At 44.0% G+C, this 14,697-nt stretch overlaps 1 protein-coding gene across 2 annotated transcripts in view; it reads right to left on the reverse strand.

Annotated features, from left to right (window-relative positions):
* Window positions 1–12,264, reverse strand: part of MLKL (mixed lineage kinase domain like pseudokinase) — a 25,756-nt gene extending 13,492 nt beyond the window's left edge. For both annotated transcript variants that reach the window (XM_073565322.1, XM_073565323.1), the window contains exons 1-4: window positions 11,778–12,264; window positions 11,439–11,498; window positions 10,557–10,740; window positions 10,380–10,477 (exon numbers count right to left, since the gene is read on the reverse strand). In XM_073565322.1, coding sequence (XP_073421423.1) covers window positions 10,380–10,477; window positions 10,557–10,740; window positions 11,439–11,498; window positions 11,778–12,228 — 793 coding nt within the window. In that variant the 5' untranslated portion in view covers window positions 12,229–12,264. The remainder of the gene's footprint in view (window positions 1–10,379; window positions 10,478–10,556; window positions 10,741–11,438; window positions 11,499–11,777) is intronic.
* Between the last annotated feature and the right edge of the window lie 2,433 nt (window positions 12,265–14,697).

The following is a 14,697-nucleotide window of genomic DNA, read 5'->3' on the forward strand; positions in this document are numbered from 1 at the left end:
TCATACGGTGTGATTATTACTATATCATACAGTGTGATTATTACTGTATCATACGGTGTGATTATTACTGTATCATACGGTGTGATTATTACTGTATCATACGGTGTGATTATTACTGTATCATACGGTGTGATTATTACTGTATCATACGGTGTGATTATTACTATATCATCCGGTGTGATTATTACTGTATCATACGGTGTGATTATTACTGTATCATACGGTGTGATTATTACTATATCATACGGTGTGATTATTACTATATCATACGGTGTGATTATTACTATATCATACGGTGTGATTATTACTGTATCATACGGTGTGATTATTACTGTATCATACGGTGTGATTATTACTATATCATCAGGTGTGATTATTACTGTATCATACGGTGTGATTATTACTGTATCATACGGTGTGATTATTACTATATCATACGGTGTAATTATTACTGTATCATACGGTGTGATTATCACTATTACTATGTCATACGGTGTGATTATTACTGTATCATACGGTGTGATTATTACTGTATCATACGGTGTGATTATTACTATATCATACGGTGTGATTATCACTATTACTATGTCATACGGTGTGATTATTACTGTATCATATGGTGTGATTATCATTATTACTATATCATACAGTGTGATTATCACTATTACTATATCATCCGGTGTGATTATTACTATATCATACGGTGTGATTATTACTGTATCATACGGTGTGATTATTACTGTATCATACGGCGTGATTATTACTGTATCATACGGTGTGATTATTACTGTATCATATGGTGTGATTATCATTATTACTATATCGTACGGTGTGATTATCACTATATCATACGGTGTGATTATTACTATATCATACAGTGTGATTATTGCTATATCATACGGTGTGATTATTACTGTGTCATACGGTGTGATTATTACCAGGGCTGTGGAGTAGGTAAGCCAAACCTGCGATTCCGACTCCGACTCCTCAATTTCCCTTACTCCGACTCCCACACATATTGCTTATATTTAAGTGAAAAATGTATTATAGTACAATGTGAACCTCAGACATTTAATCATTTTTATGATCCAATAATCAAGATATTTAGATAGAACAGAATATATATTGGTGTACTACCCGGTTTTCATTCTTTTTGGTACAGATACGATATGGATAGACAGATATGGATAAATGGATAGATAGAGCAGATTTCTAATCTGCTTTTGCTATTGAAAACATTATCTATGAGCTCAAAAACCTTTCAGGTGATGCAGTTTTTTAAAAAGATGATCAGCTTTTGCAGCTGAAAAACGTATCCTCAAAAAACACAGGAAAAACGCTGTGTGTGAATGTAGCCTTAGATCAGGAATAGAACAGCCATTTATAGGACATTTCATAACTTTCACAAATTCCTATGAAAAAATATTCAGCACATTCTGCATTGAATTACTGTACCCAATTTATTATATATTTTAGGAGTCGGAGTCGGTCCATTTTATTCCGACTCCACCAAAATGAGCACCGACTCCGACTCCACAGCCCTGATTATTACTGTATCATATGGTGTGATTATTACTGTATCATACGGTGTGATTATTACTATATCATACAGTGTGATTATCACTATTACTATATCATCCGGTGTGATTATTACTGTATCAAACGGTGTGATTATCACTATTTCATACGGTGTGAGAATCATGTGGGAATAGTGGATGAGGGCAGGTATATCTCGCCCAGATTCCTTTCCTATGTGGCCTAGTCTGGTCAGTATCTCACCTGGTTACTAATGAATAATGGGAGGCGGCTATAAAAGGATGCCAGGTGGTTGTGTGAGTGTCTCAGCCTGGGAACACAGAGAGCCTGTCTGTGTGAGAGACACACGTGAGTGAAAGCAGTGCCCACTGCAACTGTGGTTTGGCTGGACGGGAGAAGCCCGTCAGTTGGTAGTTAGGTTGTCCATTGTTTAGTTAGTGCCGGACAGGCAAGGATTTTTTTATGTTTTTTTCCTTTTTGCATTGCTTTCACCTTTAATAAACCTGACCCAGTGTCAGTTATACCCGAATCCCAGCTCTGCGCCTGAGTTTCATGCTGAACGCACGTGACCTTTGACCCCAGCAAAGGCGATCCCGGAGTGTTTTATCACATTGTGGTGGAGAATGCAGGCATCACGTTGCAAGCATGAGCATGGAGGACGTGGTGAAAGCACTGGTACAGTCCACCGCCGTCCAGCAAGAAGCTGATCGGGTGATGATGGCCCAGCTGAAGGAGTTGGTGGACATGACAGCTACCGATCGTTCGCTTCTCCATCAGGTGGCGCAGCGCCTGGCAAGCTTACCTGAGGTTAACCTGGAAGCAGAGTCGAGAGTGATTCACGTGAGTCGGTACTGGCAGAAGATGATGACCGAAGATGACGTCGAGGCCTACCTGACCACGTTTGAACGGACGGCGGTGCGAGAAAAATGGCCGAAGGCACGATGGGCCGGCCTGATTGCCCCGTTTCTTTCCGGTGAGGCCCAAAAGGCGTATTATGACTTGGAACCTGAAGCCGCGCAGGACTTTGACAAACTGAAAGTCGAGATCTTGGCCCGGCTGGGAGTGACGACCGCTGTCCATGCACAGAGAGTACATCAATGGACTTATCAGCCGGATAAACCACCGCGGTCACAGATGTTCGACCTGACCCACGTGACGAAGAAGTGGCTACAACCCGAGGTGTTGACAGCGCCAGAGATAATCCAGAGAGTCGTCATGGACAAGTACCTGAGAGCTCTACCGCCAGCCCTGAGGAAGTGGGTAAGCCATGGAAATCCTACGACGGCAGATCAACTGGTGGATCTGGTTGAACGTTACTCCGTGGCGGAAGGACTCCGAGACGACGCTACCCCACCTCATTCTTCATCATCTCCACGTGGAACCGGTAAGACTGTTCCAGGGAGTAGGGGAGATGGAAAAATCCCTAAGACAATGGGGGAGGAAAACGGGACTGCCCGCACTGCGAGGCCGAGAGTAACGAACTATGGTCTAAGCAAGGGGCCCGTTAGGTGTTTCCGTTGCCAAGAGATGGGACACATTGCTGCTAACTGTCCGGTCACTACTGAACCCATGCAGTGCGACGTCACAGACTCTAAAAACCGCATGTCTATGGTTGCACGGGTAGTGAGTGTGAATGCCGGTCAAAGGGATGTGGAAAAACACTTGTGTGATTTAACTGTTGATGGCAAAAATGTGGTGGCATTGATAGACTCGGGAAGTGTGGTGACTCTGGTGAAGGCCAGTCTGGTGTCAGCCCCGACTGGACCATCAGACAAATTTTCTGTAACGTGTGTGCATGGAGACACCTGTTCGTACCTCACCACGGTCATATGCATTACTACTTCCTATGGGTCTGTGCAACATAAAGTGGGACTCGTCCCGGCGTTATTGCATGATGTTATCCTGGGCCGGGATTTTCCCCACTTCTGGCAATTGTGGGAGAATCAGTTGATACCCCAGGGTAATAGTGTACATGGTTCTTCTCCCAGGGCGCGTGTGGGTCCCCAACCCCTGGAAGAGGTCTCCCCGGAAGACTCGGGGGAAGAGTCTGCGGGAAATGACCTGCAGTTCCCGTTTTCAGTCATGGCGGGTGATACGGAGGAGACCGGGGAAGAGGAGGAGGCCGACAGCCGTCCACCTCCCCATTTGCCGGATTTAGAAGTTCAGAAAGATGACTTCCAAAGCGAGCAAATAAAGGATCCTACCCTTTCTCAGGCTAGGACGAATGTAAAAGTGATAAATGGGGTACCCGTAGAACCTGGCTCTAGGCTGGCATATCCTTACATGGTTCTGGAGAATGATTTACTCTATCAGATAAAGAAAAAGGGGGAAGATACGGTGCAACTATTAGTCGTGCCAAAACCCTACCGGCGGCAGGTGCTGAACCTGGCCCACGGACATGTGATGGGAGGTCACCTGGGAGTCCAGAAAACCACCGAAAGGATATTACACTGTTTTGTTTGGCCAGGCATGCATCACGATATTCGTGTATATTGTGAGTCTTGTCCTGACTGTCAAGCCTCTGCACCTAAGCCCCGGTTTTGTAGCCCTTTGGTACCCCTACCTATTATTGAAGTCCCGTTTGAGAGGATTGGGATGGATTTAGTTGGGCCCCTTCGACGGTCGGCACGAGGGCACCAACATATCCTGGTCATCTTGGATTATGCCACTCATTACCCGGAGGCCATCCCTTTGCGTAACACGGCCACCAAGACGATTGCCAAGGAACTGGTGCATGTGTTTAGTCGGGTCGGTATACCAAAACAGATACTCACCGACCAGGGGACTCCCTTTATGTCCAGGGTAGTGAAGGAGCTCTGCCGGTTGTTACAATTCGAACTGTTACGCACATCCGTGTATCACCCTCAAACAGACGGGTTGGTCGAACGGTTCAATAAAACTCTGAAGCAGATGCTGAGAAAGGTGATAGACAAGGATGGGAAGAACTGGGACTATTTACTTCCGTATTTGCTTTTTGCCATCAGGGAAGTGCCCCAGTCTTCCACGGGATTCTCGCCTTTCGAGTTATTGTACGCCCGACGTCCTCGCGGACTGTTAGACGTTGCAAAAGAAACCTGGGAGGGTCAGGTCACTCCGTTTAAAACAGTGATAGATCACGTCACACAGATGCAGGACCGTATTGCGGCTGTTATGCCTATCGTCAAAGAACACATGATGCAGGCTCAAGGAGCCCAAAAAAGAATCTATGATAGGGGCGCCAAGATCCGTACGTTTGCACCCGGAGATAGGGTGTTGATCCTGGTCTTCACGGTGGACAGTAAGTTCCTGGCAAAGTGGCAGGGCCCCTTTGAGATTAAGGAAAGAGTTGGTGAAGTAAACTACGAAGTATACCAGGCAGGTAAACGGAAACCTGAACAGATTTATCATGTGAATCTGATAAAACCCTGGAAAGATCGGTCTGCCTTGTCAGCGGAGCTGGCCCGTCCCGTCTGCTCGCATACCGTACCGGAGGTACGGGTGGCAGAGACTCTCTCGGAGCGGCAAAAGACTGAGGTCAGGCAGTTTCTACTTCACAACCAAAAGTTTTTCTCAGAAAAACCCGGGCAGACTACGCTAATGAAACATGACATCGTAACGGAACCTGGTGTCACTGTTCACGTGAAACCCTACAGAATTCCGGAAGCGCGCCGTGAAGCCGTTTCCCGAGAAGTGAAGGCAATGTTAGAGTTAGGAGTCATTGAGGAATCGCACAGTGCTTGGTCCAGCCCGATTGTGCTAATTCCTAAACCGGACGGCACCATCCGGTTCTGCAATGACTTCAGGAAACTGAATGCGGTCTCAAAATTTGATGCCTATCCTATGCCCCGGGTCGACGAGTTAATAGATCGGTTAGGAAAAGCCCGGTATTTTACGACTCTAGACCTAACAAAGGGGTATTGGCAGATCCCTCTGGCGGAGGCTGCCAGAGAAAAGACGGCATTTGCTACGCCGGAAGGTCTATTTCACTATGTGTATATGCCGTTTGGTCTGCACGGAGCACCGGCGACCTTCCAGAGCCTGATGGATCGAGTCCTGAGGCCACATAGGCGGTACGCTTCGGCCTATTTGGATGACATTGTCATTTACAGCTTGGACTGGGAGACTCATCTCCAGAAAGTACAAGCTGTGATTGATGACCTGTGGGGGGCAGGTCTAACCACGAACCCCAAGAAATGTCACATCGGGCTAGAAGAAGCCCGGTATTTGGGGTATGTAATTGGGAGGGGTGTTGTTAAACCCCAGGTTGATAAGATTCAGGCGGTTCAGGACTGGCCGCAACCTGTCAACAAGAAGCAGGTGCAAGCCTTCCTGGGGATCGCCGGCTATTATCGCCGGTTCATACCCAATTTTGCAGCCATCGCTACCCCCCTGACAGATCTTACAAAAGGGAAAGACTCCGTCATGATTAATTGGAGTTTAGCGGCTGAAGAAGCCTTCCATATCCTAAAACGGGCACTTTGCTCTCAGCCAGTACTGGTGACTCCGGACTTCCGCAGTGAGTTTGTGGTACAAACGGATGCCTCTGATACCGGTATCGGGGCCGTACTCTCACAAGTGAGGGACGGAGTGGAACACCCAGTCCTCTATCTCAGTAGGAAGCTGAATAAAAATGAGCAAAAGTATGCGGTCATAGAAAAAGAGTGCCTCGCCATTAAGTGGGCTCTAGAGGCCCTCAAATATTACCTGGTGGGCCGAAAGTTCAGGCTGATCACTGACCATGCCCCTCTCAAGTGGATGCACTTGAACAAGGAACGGAATAGCCGGGTGACCCGGTGGTTCCTTGCCCTGCAGGCCTACACTTTTACGGTGGAGCACCGCCCAGGGGTACAGATGGGGAATGCAGATGCCCTGTCCCGAGTGCACTGTTTGGCGGGTGTCATTGCTCGACCGGAGTGGTCTGAGCAGAGGGGGGGATATGTGCGAATCATGTGGGAATAGTGGATGAGGGCAGGTATATCTCGCCCAGATTCCTTTCCTTTGTGGCCTAGTCTGGTCAGTATCACACCTGCTTACTAATGAATAATGGGAGGTGGATATAAAAGGATGCCAGGTGGTTGTGTGAGTGTCTCAGCCTGGGAACACAGAGAGCCTGTCTGTGTGAGAGACACACGTGAGTGGAAGCAGTGCCCACTGCAACTGTGGTTTGGCTGGACGGGAGAAGCCCGCCAGTTGGTAGTTAGGTTGTCCATTGTTTAGTTAGTGCCGGACAGGCAAGGATTTGTTTTATGTTTTATTTCCTTTATGCATTGCTTTCACCGTTAATGAACCTGACCCAGGGTCAGTTACACCCGAATCCCAGCTCTGCGCCTGAGTTTCATGCTGAACGCACGTGACCTTTGACCCCAGCAAAGGCGATCCCGGAGTGTTTTATCACAACGGTGTGATTATTACTATATCAGACGGTGTGATTATTACTGTATCATATGGTGTGATTATTACTGTGTCATACGGCGTGATTATCACTATTACTGTGTCATATGGTGTGATTATCATTATTACTATATCATACGGTGTGATTATTACTATATCATACGGTGTGATTATTACTGTATCATACGGTGTGATTATTACTGTATCATACGATGTGATTATCACTATTACTATTTCATACGGTGTGATTATTACTGTATCATACGATGTGATTATCACTATTACTATGTCATATGGTGTGATTATTACTATATCAGACGGTGTGATTATTACTATATCATCCGGTGTGATTATTACTATATCATCCGGTGTGATTATTACTGTATCATACGGTGTGATTATTACTGTATCATACGGTGTGATTATTACTGTGTCATACGGTGTGATTATTACTATATCATACGGTGTGATTATTACTATATCATACGGTGTGATTATTACTATATCATACGGTGTGATTATTACTGTATCATACGGTGTGATTATTACTATATCATCCGGTGTGATTATTACTATATCATCCGGTGTGATTATTACTATATCATACGGTGTGATTATTACTATATCATCCGGTGTGATTATTACTGTATCATACGGTGTGATTATTACTGTATCATACGGTGTGATTATTACTATATCATACGGTGTGATTATTACTATATCATCCGGTGTGATTATTACTATATCATCCGGTGTGATTATTACTGTATCATACGGTGTGATTATTACTGTATCATACGGTGTGATTATTACTATATCATACGGTGTGATTATTACTGTGTCATACGGTGTGATTATCACTATTACTATATCATACGGTGTGGTTATTACTGTATCATACGGTGTGATTATCACTATTACTATGTCATATGGTGTGATTATTACTGTATCATACGGTGTGATTATCACTATTACTATGTCATACGGTGTGATTATTACTGTATCATACGGTGTGATTATTACTGTATCATACGGTGTGATTATTACTATTACTATATCATACGGTGTGATTATTACTGTATCATACGGTGTGATTATCACTATTACTATATCATACGGTGTGATTATTACTGTATCATACGGTGTGATTATTACTATATCATACGGTGTGATTATTACTGTATCATACGGTGTGATTATCACTATTACTATATCATACGGTGTGATTATCACTATTACTATATCATACGGTGTGGTTATTACTGTATCATACAGTGTGATTATCACTATTACTATGTCATATGGTGTGATTATTACTGTATCATATGGTGTGATTATTACTGTATCATACGGTGTGATTATTACTGTATCATACGGTGTGATTATCACTATTACTATGTCATATGGTGTGATTATTACTGTATCATACGGTGTGATTATTACTGTATCATACGGTGTGATTATTACTGTATCATCCGGTGTGATTATTACTGTGTCATACGGTGTGATTATTACTATATCATACGGTGTGGTTATTACTGTATCATACGGTGTGATTATTACTGTATCATCCGGTGTGATTATTACTGTATCATACGGTGTGATTATTACTGTATCATACGGTGTGATTATTACTGTATCATACGGTGTGATTATTACTGTGTCATATGGTGTGATTATTACTGTATCATCCGGTGTGATTATTACTGTATCATCCGGTGTGGTTATTACTGTATCATACGGTGTGATTATTACTATATCATACGGTGTGATTATTACTGTATCATACGGTGTGATTATTACTATATCATACGGTGTGATTATTACTGTGTCATACGGTGTGATTATCACTATTACTATATCATACGGTGTGGTTATTACTGTATCATACGGTGTGATTATCACTATTACTATGTCATATGGTGTGATTATTACTGTATCATACGGTGTGATTATTACTATATCATACGGTGTGATTATTACTGTATCATACGGTGTGATTATTACTGTATCATACGGTGTGATTATTACTATATCATACGGTGTGGTTATTACTGTATCATCCGGTGTGATTATTACTATATCATCCGGTGTGATTATTACTGTATCATACGGTGTGATTATTACTGTATCATACGGTGTGATTATTACTATATCATACGGTGTGGTTATTACTGTATCATACGGTGTGATTATCACTATTACTATGTCATATGGTGTGATTATTACTGTATCATACGGTGTGATTATTACTGTATCATACGGTGTGATTATTACTGTATCATACGGTGTGATTATTACTATATCATACGGTGTGGTTATTACTGTATCATCCGGTGTGATTATTACTATATCATCCGGTGTGATTATTACTATATCATCCGGTGTGATTATTACTGTATCATACGGTGTGATTATTACTATATCATACGGTGTGGTTATTACTGTATCATACGGTGTGATTATTACTATTACTATATCATACGGTGTGATTATCACTATTACTATATCATACGGTGTGATTATTACTATTACTATGTCATATGGTGTGATTATTACTGTATCATACGGTGTGATTATTACTATATCTTCCAGTGTGATTATTACTATATCTTCCGGTGTGATTATCACTATATCTTCCAGTGTGATTATTACTATATCTTCCAGTGTGATTATTACTATATCTTCCGGTGTGATTATCACTATATCTTCCGGTGTGATTATTACTATATCTTCCAGTGTGATTATTACTGTATCATACGGTGTGATTATTACTATATCTTCCGGTGTGATTATCACTATATCTTCCGGTGTGAATATTACTATATCTTCCGGTGTGATTATCACTATATCTTCCGGTGTGATTATCACTATATCTTCCAGTGTGATTATTACTATATCTTCCGGTGTGATTATCACTATATCTTCCGGTGTGATTATTACTATATCTTCCAGTGTGATTATTACTATATCTTCCGGTGTGATTATCACTATATCTTCCGGTGTGATTATTACTATATCTTCCAGTGTGATTATTACTATATCTTCCGGTGTGATTATCACTATATCTTCCGGTGTGATTATTACTATATCTTCCAGTGTGATTATTACTATATCTTCCGGTGTGATTATCACTATATCTTCCGGTGTGAATATTACTATATCTTCCGGTGTGATTATCACCATATCTTCCGGTGTGATTATCTCATACACATGTGAATGTTACTGTATCATTACTTTATTCTTCCCGTCCTGGGGTGACTGCACTTGCTCTCTCGTTCTGTTCTTCTATTGTTACGTGTGATTATTGTCTTTGATCGTTATTTCACATGTTGGTGATAACCTGCTGATAGTTTTCTAGCTTTGCTCCTCTGTGTTGTGTTGGACCCTCGCAGTCCGAGGTCTAGTGTAACTTTTTGGCCCTGAGGAGATGGGACAGGAGGAGATCAGCGCGTATCGAGGTCGCCTCTCACCTGAGTTATCGATGCAGATGCCATAAAGACGTAAGATGTTTGGGCATTCGTATTTCTTCATGGTCTTACATTCCGACTGGAAGGTTTGTCTCACGTAGCTGGAAACAGAAGACGCACATGTCTGTGAACGATCACTGATGACCTGAGGATCTGCGGCGTCTCTGCCCGGGAACTTACTCATTGTTCCTGTTCAGTTCTCCCTTTAAGACTTTGATGGTCACTTGGCTCTTGTGATATTCCCCTAGGTACAGACTGTGGCTGTCGGTGGACTCCTTGCTCAGGATTTCTAGCAGATCCCTGCACCTCAGATCTGTAGCCCGAATCTCCTTTATATCCCACGGTCGCTCAATCTCGGCTTGCACTGTGGAAGACGTCATAGTTACTTGTGTGATTGCAGAGAAAGAGCGTATATGTATCATGAGAAGAGAAGGGAGGAAAGAAAGGAAAATGGAGAAGGAAAGGAAGAGGGAGGAAAACAAAAAAGAAAAAAACACATAGAAAATGTTTGTTTGTTTTTATTAGATTCCAAGCCATATAGATTCCACCTACAACTAGCCTCCCAACAATTTAGAGAGGTGTGCATGTGTTTTTAATCGATGATAATTGATTGAAGGGTGGAACCTTTTTTTTTTCCCCTATATAAATGTGTCTTTTAAAGATATATATGATTTTACCTGATGAAGGCTAATATTATGTATAGTGTTTTTATGTCTAATAATAAACTGGATATTCCTTTAAATATTCGGAGTAATTGATGAATCAGCCGGAAGCGCTCCTTGACAAACTGGAAATCCTTTTTTGCTTACTTGTGTGATTAAAATCAATCTGACATCTCGCAGGGCTGCCCCATGTGGGCATTAAGCAATGACGGAGCCCCCTGAGGTTCCCTGCGGCCCTATGTGATCACTTGGTGCTCCAGCCTGAGACCTGGCAGCAGTTGGGGGGCGCAGGCTGGATGGCCACAGGCTTGGGGGGACAGAGGCTGGATGGCCACCGACCGGAGGACAAACGACGAGGAGATGAATGATTCCTACATATTGTAACTGCGGCTATACTTACACATCTGCTGGAGCTGCTGGATTCCCGCATCCACCCTGTCACTGACAGATGTCATCTCACCTGCATAAAACAAATGGTCATCACTCAGATATGAAGACATGGCCGCCCGTCTGTCCCGTGCCAGGCTGAGGTCCATGTGCCATGCAGACACCCTGTCTTCACATACAGTACACACCAAGGCTGTCGGCAGTCCTCTGCGAGGATCCTCGGGACCCCAGAGATACATATTACCTGCACTCTACATTGTATCCAACTGTCAGGACAGCAGAGGATAGTCCAGCCTGGAAACCAATAAAGCAAACCCTCAGCTGTGAGCAGTACTAGGTCTGGAGAACCTACTCTGTATTAGAGAGATGAGAGTTTTCATGTCTTCTTCATTGTCTTTCAGATTCTGCTTCCTTTGACTGTCATCATTAAAGTATGTAAGAAATTGTTGTCTGAGATCAGCTTGGACGAGAAGCTGGAGCGCCTCGGCCGAGTTATTCAGCTGCTCACTGATGTGCATGAACTTGTCCTGTATGCCTCTGGCCCGCAGGATTTTATACCACCAGCGGCTCGGCGAGTACTTCACCACCCAACATTGGGCATTTTGCAGGTTCAGCAACAGGTTGGACAGAGTCTTCTCCAATTCTTTGGATTTTTCAGGATCATTATTTAGTTTCTCAACTGGAACCAAGAGTAGCTCAATTCTGCTCTTCAGGCGACTGCAGTGCTTCTTGTTGGTCTCCGCCTGTTCACACTGATCATAAATTGCTTTTGCAACTGTAAAAATGCTTTTCACCACCTCCATAATTCTTCAGGCGGCTGCAGACAGAGGACGTGGAAATCAGCTGTGAAATGAAAGCAGAGAATGTTATTACCTCTGACATACAGTAGAGGTGGGACGGGGTCAGAGGGCGCGCTATAGCTTCAATGTCTGGGGTGGAAAATATATTCATGGAGATCCTGCACTACTGAGCGGATGGAGACATCAGTCCGAGATTGAATATATTGAATATATTGTGGTTTTTATTCTACACGTTTCAAAGTTACAAGAACATCTTCATGAAAAAAGAAGAACAACATGTACATAAGAGATACAAAGATGGATTCTTATTTATGGGTGCCAAATGCAGCACCTGACAATCCAGGTCATGTTCTAGATCAATGTGATCGCACCCGATACATTGTATCATGTATGCACGATAAGATCCAAACTCGAGAGTCACATTATATACCGTATACAAGTCTAAAACTATTCCAAATATTATCAATACCTGCATAACATAAAGGAAATAAAACACACAGATGTCTTGGTGTAGAGCCAACGGTTCTATGGTAATGAGGCCGTGGATGTCTTGGTGTAAAGCCCATGGTTCACTGGTAATGAGGCCGTGGATGTTTTGGTGTAAAGCCCATGGTTCACTGGTAATGAGGCCGTGAATGTCTTGGTGTAAAGCCCATGGTTCTCTGGTAATGAGGCAGTGGATGTCTTGGTGTAGAGCCCACGGTTCTCTGGTAATGAGGCCGTGGATGTCTTGGTGTAAAGCCCATGGTTCTCTGGTAATGAGGCCGTGGATGTCTTGGTGTAAAGCCCATGGTTCTCTGGTAATGAGGCCGTGGATGTCTTGGTGTAGAGCCCACGGTTCTCTGGTAATGAGGCCGTGGATGTCTTGGTGTAGAGCCCATGGTTCTCTGGTAATGAGGCCGTGGATGTCTTGGTGTAGAGCCCACGGTTCTCTGGTAATGAGGCCGTGGATGTCTTGGTGTAGAGCCCACTGTTCTCTGGTAATGAGGCCGTGGATGTCTTGGTGTAGAGCCCACTGTTCTCTGGTAATGAGGCCGTGGATGTCTTGGTGTAGAGCCCACGGTTCTCTGGTAATGAGGCCGTGGATGTCTTGGTGTAGAGCCCACTGTTCTCTGGTAATGAGGCCGTGGATGTCTTGGTGTAGAGCCCACGGTTCTCTGGTAATGAGGCCGTGGATGTCTTGGTGTAGAGCCCACGGTTCTCTGGTAATGAGGCCGTGGATGTCTTGGTGTAGAGCCCACTGTTCTCTGGTAATGAGGCCGTGGATGTCTTGGTGTAGAGCCCACGGTTCTCTGGTAATGAGGCCGTGGATGTCTTGGTGTAGAGCCCACGGTTCTCTGGTAATGAGGCCGTGGATGTCTTGGTGTAGAGCCCACGGTTCTCTGGTAATGAGGCCGTGGATGTCTTGGTGTAGAGCCCACTGTTCTCTGGTAATGAGGCCGTGGATGTCTTGGTGTAGAGCCCACGGTTCTCTGGTAATGAGGCCGTGGATGTCTTGGTGTAGAGCCCACGGTTCTCTGGTAATGAGGCCGTGGATGTCTTGGTGTAGAGCCCACGGTTCTCTGGTAATGAGGCCGTGGATGTCTTGGTGTAGAGCCTATGGTTCTATGGTAATGAGGCCCTGGATGTCATTTTCCTGAAAATGTTCTTGTAACTTCGAAACATGTAGAATAAAAAACACAATATATTTATTATATTTTATCTTGTACTGACGTCTCCTTCCTTTGAGCAGCGCAGGATCTCCATGAATATTTCTTTTTCAGACTTCCTACATTGTAACCTGTGGATCTGCAGACTACCTACAAGCATAAAAGCGTTTCCCCCAGGTGAGCACAATCGGACACATTTACCTCGACTCTTATGTGGATAAAACCCTATTGTGTCTATTCTCTCTCCCCATTATATGCTCTAGTTGTCAGTGTCAGTGGCTCTCCAGCTGGTGTGACACTACACCTCCCAGCTTGCACTGATTGTCTGTAGCTCTCATACTGCCTTGTGGTATTGCTCCTGGAGGGCTGGGGTATACACCTGGTTCTCTTCTGTACGGTCTGGGGAGGGTGTGTGGTCATCAGTTCTGCTCCCCCTGAGCCGTTGCTCTTCCTTTGGGAGGGGAGCCAACCATCGATTGGCTCTTAATTTTCTAATTTTTGCTTAGGTGGGAGCCCAGACAGATGCTGGGAGCGAGATTGGGTCTCCCTTGGCTTCGGCTAGGGGAGGCTACTTGTCTCTGACCTTCGCTGTGGCCTCCTGGTTCGGAGGGACACAGATCAGTCTTTGGGGACCTTTCTTCTGTTGGAGAAGATTACAACTGACCACATCCCAGTGCACTTTTTTATGGCACCTTAGGAGAGAGCAGGAACTCAGGATTTCAATCAAAAATAGAAGCCTTAGGTAGGTAGCCGTTTGGGAGACCGATTAGTAGAGAATTACAATAGTCCAGACAAGAATTAATTCCACAGCTTTACAAACATA

The sequence above is a fragment of the Dendrobates tinctorius genome, unplaced genomic scaffold, assembly GCF_039654945.1.
Source record: "Dendrobates tinctorius isolate UK_male_01 unplaced genomic scaffold, ASM3965494v1 ptg000663l, whole genome shotgun sequence".
Lineage (NCBI taxonomy): Eukaryota > Metazoa > Chordata > Amphibia > Anura > Dendrobatidae > Dendrobates > Dendrobates tinctorius.